The 12,700-nt window shown below is 38.6% G+C and overlaps 1 protein-coding gene across 1 annotated transcript in view; it reads right to left on the bottom strand.

Annotated features, from left to right (window-relative positions):
- Positions 1 to 6,117: 6,117 nt before the first annotated feature.
- LOC132157486 (neuroendocrine convertase 2-like) overlaps positions 6,118 to 12,700 on the bottom strand; it is a 66,756-nt gene continuing 60,173 nt past the window's right edge. Inside the window, exon 12 of the mRNA XM_059566846.1 lies at positions 6,118 to 7,448. Coding sequence (XP_059422829.1) covers positions 6,959 to 7,448 — 490 coding nt within the window. The 3' untranslated portion in view covers positions 6,118 to 6,958. The remainder of the gene's footprint in view (positions 7,449 to 12,700) is intronic.

The raw sequence follows: 12,700 nt of genomic DNA, 5'->3' as shown, positions 1-12,700 counted from the left end.
GATCTGCGCTGCTGTGTTTTGTTGCATTCATGATCCTTCCGTGTGTGTCGGCGAGAACGGAGCACAATCCAACACTTTTTTAGAAAAGCATAAGAAGCAAAGCAGAACTATCTAAAACAGTTTGGAGATTAAAATAATTGTGAAATAGGTAAAAAAAGACCGATTGAACCTTTTAATGACATTGCTCTGAGACCTTCAAAACACGCAACGCACACGGACTTAATTGCAATTTGAAAATCACACTAAGGATATTGCAGTTCATTATTAATGTTGGTGGGCTATATCGTTGTGATGAGTGGGTTCCCAGTTCCCGCCTCCTTCTTCCTGTGATTGTGAAGATTTTAATGTTTTACACTGGTGCCGAAGCCAGGGAGGAAGGAGGGGCGCGCTGCCGAAGATCCTTCGCCGCTGGGGTGAATCCGCAGTGCCATCGAGCAGGGCGAAGGAGTCTGCCGCCGAGGGTGCTCGATGTGGTGGGCTGGAGTGAGTTGCCGGGGGGGGGGGGGGGGGGCGAACTCACTCCAGCCCACCGCCTCGATGACTCCTTCGTGGAAAGAGGTGGGAACCGGCGGACAATCAAACAAAGTTTTAATAACCAAATAAACACAAAACAGCGCGACAGCCCCTCTCGGATGACTGCCGTGCACAAATAAAAAACAAACACAAAATAAAACCCAGGCCTGGTCCTCTCTCGTCCTTCACTGTCATCGCTCCTCTTTTGTATCTTTCCGATCTCCTCCGTGGTTCTTGAGACCGGTGAGTGTTGCTCATTTCCCAATCACTCCACCGGCCTAGCTCTGTTCCCATGGCACTAGGCCCCGCCCCACTCGTCACATTCGTGCAGCCCTAGACTGAACTGTGTTAGTGTCTGTGTGTCATTGAAACGCAAAATTAGCTGCAGCCAAGTGACTTTGTGCGACCCACCTTGTTCCATTCCGTGACCCACGAGTGGGTCGCGACCCACAGTTTGAAAACCCCTGATCTAGAGTATGCCTATGATACCTTCAAATTCTGCCTAGGTAGGCAGTTCCCAGGTTGTGGAATAGAGCCATAAAGACACCCTAATTAACATGTACAGTATCACCCTCTCTCGCCCTTACCCTCAGGTCAAACCAAAGCAAATGTTTAGTTTTATTTGCTACTATTTGTTCAATTTAAGACACCAGCATTGCCCACCACAGTCTTGATGTGTAATTGCGACTCAAATAAACATCAAACCACAAAAAATTCAATTTGTGTTGTCTGTGTTTGTAAATACTGAGGTCCTGGAGGAAAGCGGGGTGACTGATCCAGCAATTGTTCAGAGGAGGGAGAGTTAACGAAATATTTGTGCAATAACATTGGTGGACCAACTTAAGTGATTGCCAGCTTCCATCAGATGCTTTTATAGTGTGCACATATACTCTTAACATCGATTTTTTTTTTTTTCAACCCAAAAATTTTTTGGGTATTTTTTGTAACACAGCTCATGGGACAGGACAGTTGCAACAACCCAGCAGTTGAAATAAGCATGGATATTTTGCATCCTCTTCAGGTGAGACTAGATCTAAGTGCTAACAACTTGCATTTCTTGGGTAAAATATAGGTTTGTGTCTGATTTACTTAATCTATAAAGCCGTTTCTTTGAAGTAAATCATTTTATTTTATGCAAAAAAAAAAAAACTACAGGGTGATATCAGTCATCTAAATGTGTTGCATCTGTCTTTTTGCGTCGATTAATGTCAATCATTATCCACCAGTTATAGATGTAATTTAATACCATGGAAATAAAACCTCCAAAATATGGATAACAAGCATATCTAATTTCCTACTTTCATTATAATTTTATATTTAAAGGGGAGAACGTAATTTGTCATTATTATACATGCATTTTCATGAACTATATGTATGCTACAGGTCAGCATGACCATCTTTTTATTGTTACTTAAGTAACACTTAAAGGGTTAGTTCACCCAAAAATGAAGATAAGCCCATAAATTGCCCACCTTTAAAGCATCCTACGTGTATATGACTTTCCTCTTTCAGACGAATCCAGTCAGAGTTATATTAAAAATTGTCTTTGATCGTCAAGCTGTTTAATGGCAAAATTAAAAATTGTCTTTGATCTTCAAGCTATTTAATGGCAATCAGTGGGTGTTTCAGTGATTCAGTCCAAAAGAAGTTAAATAAAAAATTCCTATACATAACAATAAATAATAATTTATGTCTCAGGGGAGTGATCAAAGGTCTCCTGTAGTGAACTGATGCATTTTTGTAAGAAAAATATCCATATTCACACAAACGCGGAAGTGCAGGGGAGAGGTCAAAACAAAACAACGGTCACTAATTAGAATTACAAAACGAGGATTTGTAAAGACATATAAAGACATATATATATATCAGAGGATTTTGATATAAACCGAGAGGAGACTGGTTTTCCTTTGCTAAAGTAAGGAAACTTTGTTTCCTTTGCTCTTTACAAACTTTGATTTTTACAAGACTGCATGCGCAACGCTGACCCCATATGTCATCCTCCTGAAACTGCTTCCATGTACAACTGTTGGTGCAAGCTACTTTAAAGTGATTATTGCATTTGAATAGGGATATTTTTCTTACAAAACTGTATCGATTCACTTCAGGAGGTCTTTGTTTACTCCCCGGAGACGTTTTTTTTAAATGGATGGCCGATTTCAATTTCACTTTTTTTGGACTGAAGCACTGCAACAGCCGCTGAGTACCATTAAAAAGCCTGAAAGACAATTTCCTTTTTTATACAACTCCGACTGGATTCGTCTGAAAGAATAAAGTCATATATACCTTATTGGGTGGTTGTTCTGCAAGCTTAATTAACAAACTACAGCTAGTCTAAAATGCAGCAGCTAGAGTTCTTACTAGAACCAGGAAGTATGACCATATTAGCCCGGTTCTGTCAACACTGCACTGGCCCCCTATCAAAGATCGTATAGATTTTAAATCGTGCTTATTTCTTATAAAGCCCTGGTTTAACACCTCTGTATTTAAATGAGCTCTTGTTACATTATAGTCCTCCACATCTGCTGCATTCTGAAAACTCTGGCAGTTTGATACTACCTAGAATATCAAAATCAACTGTGTGCAGCAGATCTTTTATTTAACGCCCAAACTCTGGAATAACCTAACTTACATTGTTCGGGAGGCAGACACACTCTCTCAGTTTAAATATAGATTAAAGACCCATCTATTTAACCTGGCTTACACATAACACACTAACACATTTCTAATGTTCAAATCTGTTAAATGATTTTTAGGCTGCATTAATTAGGTGAACCGGGAACACTTCCCATAACACCCAATGTACTTGCTACATCATTAGAAGAATGGCATCTACGCTAATATTAGTCTGTTTCTCTCTTATTCCGAGGTCACCGTAGCCACCAGATCCAGTCTGTATCCAGATCAGAGGGTCACTGCAGTGACCCGGATCCAGTATGTATCCAGACCAGATGGTGGATCGGCAGCTAGAAAGGACCTCTACAGCCCTGAAAGACAGCGGAGACAACTAGAGCCCCAGATACAGATCCCCTGTAAAGGTTAATTAATGACATTAGTTAACATGATCTACGAATTAACAATATTTCTACAGCATTTATTAATCCTAGCTATGTCATACCCAAGGACTGTTCTGTGTGTTTTGATTTAGTTTTCCCTTGTGTTTTCCTATGCCCATATTTGGTCTTCCTATTCCTGTTTCCTGAATGTTGTATTTGATTCCAGGTGTGTCTCATTTTTCCCTGTTTGAGTTTATTTAAGGAATATTCTGTTCATAGTTTCTTCGTCTGCTGTTAAATGTAATTCCTTATCTGTTCTTCTATGCTCCTGAAGTTGTTCTTATTTTTGTATTATTATTAAAGAATGCTGAAATTTATTTTACGTCTCCCCATTACCTTGCTCCAGTGAATTGTGTTAATGTCAATGTTAATTTCAGCATTTACTAATGCATTATTAAAAATAATCAATTTGTGTTTGTTAATATTAGTTAATGCACTATGAAATAACATGAACTAACAATGAACAACTGTATTTTTTATTAACTAATATTAACAGAGCTTAATAAATAATGTAATACATTAACTAAATTAGTATGTGTTTGTTCATGTCAGTTAATACATGAACTAATGTTAACAAATGACACCTAAAGTGTTGCCCTTTTTTATTTATTTACAATAAATGTACCTGTTTATGTGTTAAAGGAGGTAATACGGTCCGATAGGAATGGGGCACGTCAGATCTATCACCTCAACCTCCTTAAAAAATGGAATGAGGCAGAATCAGTGATGTAAGCAACCGTGATTGGCGGGGAGGATGATCTCTGGCCTGAGGCGAATGTCAAACCACAATCCCTCGCCATGGCCCCAGGGGAGACCACCTCTCGCCGTCCCAACTCACTGATCTAACGAAATTACAGGCTTCAGAGTTTGCCGACGTCTGGGGCCTTTGCCCCTACCGGGCCATACTAACCTGATTCAGCACCATATCGAGACACAGCCGGACGTGGTAGTTCGCAGCCAGCCGTATCGCTTACTTAAGCACAAGAAAAAGGTAGTTCAGGCTGAATTAGGTGCAATGCTTGACATGGGGGTAATAGAAGAATCCAATAGTAACTGGACGAGCCCGATAGTTTTAGTTCAGAAAACGGACGGCTCAGTCCGGTTCTGTGTGGATTACCGCAAGGTCGCAAGGTGAATGCTGTGTCGAAATTCGCCGCGTATCCAATGCCACGGGTTGACGAGTTGCTTGATCGGCTAGGCACGCCTAGTTTTTATTCGACATTGGACTTAACAAAGGGTTATTGGCAGATCCCCTTGTCTCAATTATCCAAAGAAAAGACAGCTTTCACAACGCCATTTGGATTACACCAGTTTGATATCCTTCCTTTTGGGTTGTTCGGGGCACCGGCTACCTTTCAGCGCCTCATGGATAAGATTCTGCAGCCCCATGGTACATATGCGGCTGCCTACCTGGATCATATCATTATATTTAGTAATGACTGGCAGCGGCACATGCAGCATCTGAGGGCTGTCCTGAGATCGCTGAGGGGGGCGGGACTCACGGCCAACCCAAAGAAGTGTGCGATTGGGCATGTGGAAGTAAGGTATCTGGGCTTCCACTGAGGGCATGGACAAATTGACAAGACAGCCGCTATTGCGACCTGCCCACATCCCAAGACCAAAAAGGAGGTAAGGCAGTTCTTGGGGCTGGCGGGATATTATAGACAGTTTATTCCTAATTATTCGGACCTCACCAGTCCTTTGACTGACCTTACTAAAAAGGAGGTGCCAGATATGGTCCAGTGGACGGCGCCGTGTCAGCAGGCCTTTACCCAGGTAAAGGCTGCCCTGTTTGGCGGGCCGTTGTTACACTCTCCTGATTTTTCTCTCCCTTTTCTGTTGCAAACGGACACGTCGGACAGGGGGCTGGGTGCAGTCCTGTCACAGGAGATAGAGCGGGAGGAAGGGCCGGTGCTGTACATTAGCCGGAAGCTCTCGTAAGTACAGCACCATAGAGAAAGAGTGCCTTGCCATCAGATGGGCCGTCCTCATCCTCCGCTATTATCTCATGGGACGGGAATTCACCTTCTGTTCAGACCACGCTCTGCTGCAGTGGCTCCACCGCATGAAGGATACCAATGCACGGATCACTCGTTGGTATCTGGCTCCACAGCCTTTTAAGTTCAAAGTGATCCACAGGCCGGGTGTTCAGATGGTGGTGGCCAACTTCTCTCTCCAGAAATGGGGGGTGGGGGGGAATCAGGAGACGAGCAGTAAGTGAGTGGTTTGGGCAAAAACAATCAACACCTGTCTCTTGCTTCAGTAATTGGCGTGGAGAGAGTATAAAACGCCAGGAGAGACAGAAGCAGTCGAGAGAGACTGCTGACGCAAACCGGAAATGGAACCGGAACGAGTAACCCGGAAGTGTCGTGCGATCGTGTCTGTGTTGATGTCAGAGTAAAAGTCACCATTGGTGTTTATAAAGATTATTTTGAGTTAATAAATTCGTCAGCAGTCCATCCGACCCCTTCGTCCTCTTCCTTTCCTCTCACGAACTTACTACACCCACATCACCCAACCCGCTGGGAAATTACTGTCTTAATCACTCAGGTGCTTTAACAAACAGCTAAATATATTTATTATATATAGACAATGCTATGAAATATGCTTTGGCCATAAGCAGTAGAATGATGTACATTTCATCTCTTCATAAAATAAAAATAAAACAAATCTTCTTCTCACAAAAAAATTTAAAAACAAACAAACAAAGAAATATCACTGCTCTGTTTGCAAGATACTAAACTTTAAAAGAGAATCACACAAAATGATATAACATCACAAACTGTACAGCAGAGGTGGGGGACAGCAGGAAAAGCAAGAGCATAGTAAAGTATTGATATATTTGGTTTATGTACATTTCTGTAAAGTGTAAAAAAGGAACATCAAAATTAAGATGCAATATATTCTCACTGGGACATGCAGCGGTGCAAAAAAAAGCATTTGGACACTCAAGTCACAAATTATAGTCTGAATGTCACTGCATTTAAAAACTACATATATACAAATGATGCTAGAGGTGTCCTCAGAACTAACTCTCTGAGGTACTTCTGCAATGACTTCACTGTTGTCCAGATGACTTTTTAGTACATGAACTGTATTTAAACCTGACAAAAGTCTTTCTGTAAAGTGTTTGATTATACAGTGTGCTTGTGCTATTTTTCATTAATGAAAATGCCACTTGCTTTGATATTTGGCACAATCATGTTCAAATGTTTCCAAGCACGTCTCAAGTGTCAAAATGGTTTTCGCTGCCGCTGTATCATTCAGAGAATACACTTTAATAGGATAGACTCATGTCAGACATTCATCAAATAATCACAAGAAAAAATAGAAAGCTGAGAGAGAATGGGCTAGGATACGCTAATACAGAGAGGATATTTTCATGCACATGGCTAGTTACTTTTACTTAAAAGGCTTTTCAGGCTTCTCTCCACAGCTTCATCTAATTCCTCCTCAAGCTCTTCTTTTTTGGACATGGCCAGTTTGGACTGGTAGTCCCGCACCACTTGGTCTATGTAAGGGGCACTTTGTGTTCCGTGCAGCATTAGGGTCCACTCCTTCAGCACACCGTTCTGCATGTCTTCACCCTGGAAACCCACCTCCAGCAACCAGGCTCCTCGAGGGTCCTCGCCCCACGTGTGGGTGGTCATGAAGGGCCACTTGTCGAAGCCCACCTTGGCGTCATCGTCCCGGGGTCGACGGCTCAGCAGGATGGACTTGGTCCCCATCGGTGAAGTCATGTTGATGTTGATGTCTCCGCGACGGCTGGCATTGACGGTGATGACGGCCTGCACATGCTCCAGATAGCGCACAAAGTTTTCTTTGCCCTGGCATGCATCGGTCGTGATTCTCAGCACCAGCTTGCTGTCCGACTGTATTTTGCTGCACAAAAAAAGAGAGTGAGATATTATAAAACTTGCATGTAATACTGCTGAAAAAAAAGCTGTGTAAGCTGTAACCTGTCTAACTTACACATATTTGACCCTGGAGCACAAAAGCAGCCATAATTAGCACATGTATATTTGAAGCAATAGCCAACAACATGTTTTATGGGTCAAAATTTATTATTTTTCTTTTATGCCAAAAATCATCAGGATATAAAGTAAAGATCATGTTCCATGCATATATATTTTGAAAATGTACCACCGTAAATATATCAAAACTTCATTTTTGATTAGTAATATGCATGGCTAAGGACTTCATTTGGACAACTTTAAAGGCAATTTTATCAAAATTTAGAATTTTTGCAACCTCATATTCCAGATTTTGAAATAGTTGTATCTCGGCCAAATATTGCCCTATCCTAACAAACCATAGTTGTTTATTTAAGTATTTAAGAACATATATTATTTATTCAGTGTCCAGAAGATGTATGAATCTCAATTAAAAAAAAAAAAAACTGAACAGTATACCTAGTTTTGTGGACCATGGTCACATATACAGATAACAGATGACAATCATTCAGAAACATCTCCATTTCAATACTTATGTTATGCATTTTATATATAAAAAAGATCTAGTTTGATTTGATGCTTTCAGCTATCAGTAAGAGTGCAGCACTCTCAGCACTCAGTGAAATGAGAAACGGACATATTTCAGAGTGTAAATGGATACTGAATGAGTAAAAATGTGGGATAGGACTTGTTTGTATCCATTGGGAATTGGTTTGTTATATACAGAAATAAGGAGGATTTGACAATGAGCTGAAATATGTTGCAGAGCATTCAGTTTACCATAAAACAATGCAAAGACAGATATTTTAAAAAGACTGTTTAAAATAACACAAGAAAGATGCATTCCCTTGTGAGACAGAAGTATGTTTACTGAATGTTAAGAGTGCTTAAAAGTTAAAATTACATTTTATAATGCTGTAGTTGCAGATAATATTAAATAAAAGGCCACTTAAGTGTACTTAATGTTTCTTAACACACTTGTGTGCAGTTTGTAATAATGTCAAATTAAAGATTTACTTCAAAGTTTAAGTATTAAATATTTATTTTTTTATCCTGTTTTAAAGTACACTTATTTGATATATCATTTAAAATTAATATGCAATATGCAATAGCATGCAATGACAATAAAGACCTAACCTAAGCTAACCTATTCACAAATGGGCAATTAAGCTGTAAATATTCATATATGTAATGTAATTTCTATTGACACTTGTCATGTATTTAAATATATTTAAATTTATCATAAATGCTCATCAGTACATTTAGCAGTGCATTGCAAAATAAAATCGCATCATATGACCCCTTTAATATCAATTTAAACTAAAATATTTTTTTTCTTTTTTTGTAAATAACATGCAGTTCACATTTAAATATTATTTCCGTAGTATATACTCTTTTTATAAGGATGCTACTGCATACTTCTTTTTCACAATGTTTAAGAAGGATATGGTGTCAATTAATAACCTTTCTGCAGACTTAAATCAGTGCAGAAAGTGCAGAAAAAAAATCTATGTGAGCTCGAGGATTAGATGAGAGATGAATCTGTTTCCGGTGACATTTACAGAGTTCATATTAATTCAGCCACATAATAAACTGGTATGAATATGAAGAGCACTCTGGCCACAATGTACAGGCGTCAGGCTTAGACAAATGTGTTTCACTACAGCTACAGAAATGGCAAATGAAATAATTAACAAAATGAGCATGTTTGCAAAAGCTGGAGCTCAATGCAAAGCTTGCGTTTTAATATCAGAAACAACCCTACACTTCTGCCATTCTGAGCTGCTGCCATTTCAAAACAAGCAGCAAAACTGGGCCAAATATGGAAAAAAAATTAATTATATGTTCCTCTATTTTCAATGGTGCACCATCCTGCTGCCAATAATTGCTTTGAGCAGATGATGGATTTTTTCCCCTCTGTAAGACAGCTTTGTTGTCTGCTGCTGACTGCCTGTTTTGTGGTGCTGCGATGATAACGGCGCAGGACTGGAGCGAGCGAGTGGAAAGTGGATGTAATGGCATTATCAGAGGCAGGTCTCTCAGCCTGGCCCATTATGAGCTCAGATTAGTGGGTGTGTTTGTGTACGTGTCAGTCTTTGAGAGGCTAGTGTTTCCCAGGAAACTAGTTGATAGAGATATCCAAAAGGCCACACAAGGGTGTGGATGTGATGAGAAAAACGGTTATTAAAAGAGCCATGTGAAATGTTGAACAAAACGTATGATCCGTTGGCCTACCAGGTTTAAGGCAAAATGTTTTTCTTGCAATTCAAAGAATATTCTACATTTTGAAATAAAAAGTATTATAACTTATTATAAATGTGTATTTTATTTTGTGGTGGCAACCATGAAGTGCAGGAACAGATTTGCGAAATGCAAACTAGGAATTGTGAGATTATTATTATTTTTTAATCACAGTTCTGTGTTTATCTAATTTTTTTCTCTGAATGAGCTTCTCACAATAAACGAGAGTTATAAAGAAAAGAGAGCGTTGACACTGTGGGACTGAAATTCATAAATGCAGTTATTGATAGCAAATAAGGAGGATAACATTTTAATTAGGGCTCAGAACAAAAGGTGGGCCACTGGGTGTCATTTGCCACCTGTGAATAGCTTGTTTTTTTTTTGTATAGCTTTGTATGAGCTCTGTGACAACTACTGGAGTCAGCAAGATCCCCACAAACAACAGTTCATTTCTATCTAAAATGATTTAAGAAGTGCTTGAGATTGACCAAAGCATATCTCTAAAAGTTCTGAAAGGTACAGTGCTGTTCACAGGTTTGGGATCAGTAAGACTTTTATTTAATGGAGTCTCTTATACTCATCAAGGCTGTATTTATTTGATCAAAAACATAAAAAAACAAAAATAATAATAATAATACTGTGAAATTGTCTCAATTAGTTAATTTTAGGCAAGGCAAGTCAAGTTTATTTATATAGCACATTTCGTACTCAATGGTAATTCAAAGTGCTTTACATAAAATATAGTAATTCTGAAGAAAAATAATAACAAGAATAAAACAAGCAATTTTATATATATATTTTATATACTTTATATATACTTTAAACTGTCATTTATTTCTGTGATGTGCAGCTGTATTTTGAGCATCATTACTTACTCCAGTCTTCAGTGTCACATGATCTTCAGAAATAATATGCTGATTTATTATTAGTGCTGGAAACTTTTGTACTGCTTCATATTTTTTTTAGAAACTGTGATACTAGTTTCAGGATTCTTTGAATAAGGAGTTAGAAATAAAGAAGAATAAATACGTTTTTACTATCCCTTTTTATCCATTTAATTCATCCTTGCTGAATAAAAGTACTTATTACTTTAAAAAAACAAAATAAAATTTACTGACCCCAAACTTTCTAATGGTAGTGCATATTGTGACAAGATCTATTTTGAATAAACTCAACAGTTTCTAAATTTTCTAAAATTGATTATAAATCAGTATATTAGAATGATATCAGAATGATTGTGTGACACTGAAGACTGGAGAAAATTCAGCTTTGCTTTACAAGAACAAATTATATTTTAAAGTATATTAAAATACTATTATTTCAAATTGAAATAATATTCACAAATAATATATTTGATCAAATAAATACAGTCTTGGTGAGCATAAGAAACTTCATTAAAAAATAAAATAAAAAATGAAAACATGACAAATCTTACTGATCCCATGCTATAAAGAGTATGTTTTTGAAAAAGGCAGGCTGAATCCTGTAATGGCTCTGACAATCACAGATTCAGGGAACTCCTGTGAAATCAATTAAACCCTGATTTATCCTGACGACAGGGACACTTGTGGTGTGTTCTGCAGTTAGTTTCATGTGTGTGTGGAGGCATTCATTATTCCGTGTGGATAGGAGTCTCATCTCACAGCTCACACTCATTATACTTCACTCACATCTCTCCTGCGCCGCTGCCTAATTGCTGTTCTTGAATTGTGCCTCGCCAGAACTCCCACCAACCCTGTGTGAGGTATGACACTGACAATGGAGGTTCTGACAAGGACACCTACACAAACAAGTACACACACACACACACACACACACACTCGGCATAACTGCAGCTGTTGCCATAGCATGCAGTGCCCAGAAGTGAGTGGGAGAGCACTAATTATAGCAGATGTGAGAACGAGCGGGTGAGAGCAGCAGAGTGAGTGTGGAGAGTCAGGAGGGCGACACATGCAATATGCCTTCACACGGAGCATAGAGGGGGTCAGAGCGGCTGGATAACACCACAGTCACGCACAGGTAATGCATAGTAAAACAGAGAGAAAATAACATTTAACACCAGTGTGAATTCTGAAATCAAAGCTGTATTAATGCCCCCCCCCACTCTGTTTTGATATGCATCATGTGTGTATGATGGCTGTAGCTTGTGTTTTAGGCACTCCGGGGCCTTTCACATTGAGCATGGTTTAGTTATATGAATGTACAATGCAAATACGTTCTTGCATCAAAACTACAGATCCCTATGGAGCCATTCACACCGGGAGCAATCAATCACGGTGCAACAAATCAAGATTATTATTTTTTTTTTTTCACCAGCATGTCAAATATGGTCCCACTTTATATTAAGCGGCCTTAACTACTTTGTACTTACATTTAAATTAATCATTTGTTACAATGCACATTGTGCTTATATAATAAATAAATAAATACCTGGATGTAATTACATATACATAGATATATCAACTACTGTAGTTTCATATCAGTCTGAAGAGCTGGGCTGAGTTTGTAGAATTAAAGCTGTAGGGGAAGTTATAGTCAACATTTTTAGTAAGAAAAAAGTAGCATTAAGTAGCATTTAAGCATTTTCCCATGCCAACTTAATAACTGGAAAAAAAGTCAGTTAAGCCAGTCTTTAAGTTAACCTGCGAAAAACGGACCAGAAAGTTTGAAAAAGTTGAATAAAGCTTAACATTTTAAGAAGTTTAAAAAGTTTTAAGTTTGATGGTTTCAGTCTGAAAGTGATAGATAGATAGATAGATAGATAGATAGATAGATAGATAGATAGATAGATAGATAGATAGATAGATAGATAGATAGATAGATAGATAGATAGATAGATAGATAGATAGATAGATAGATAGATAGATAGATTTTTAATCTTCAGTTTTATGAAAACCGTGATTTAGGCCAGTTAGAAAAGATATAGCAACTAGGTTCAAT

The sequence above is a fragment of the Carassius carassius genome, chromosome 14 (assembly GCF_963082965.1).
Source record: "Carassius carassius chromosome 14, fCarCar2.1, whole genome shotgun sequence".
Lineage (NCBI taxonomy): Eukaryota > Metazoa > Chordata > Actinopteri > Cypriniformes > Cyprinidae > Carassius > Carassius carassius.
Note: the sequence above shows the minus strand (reverse complement) of the source record. Positions and strands in the feature narration are given on the sequence as shown.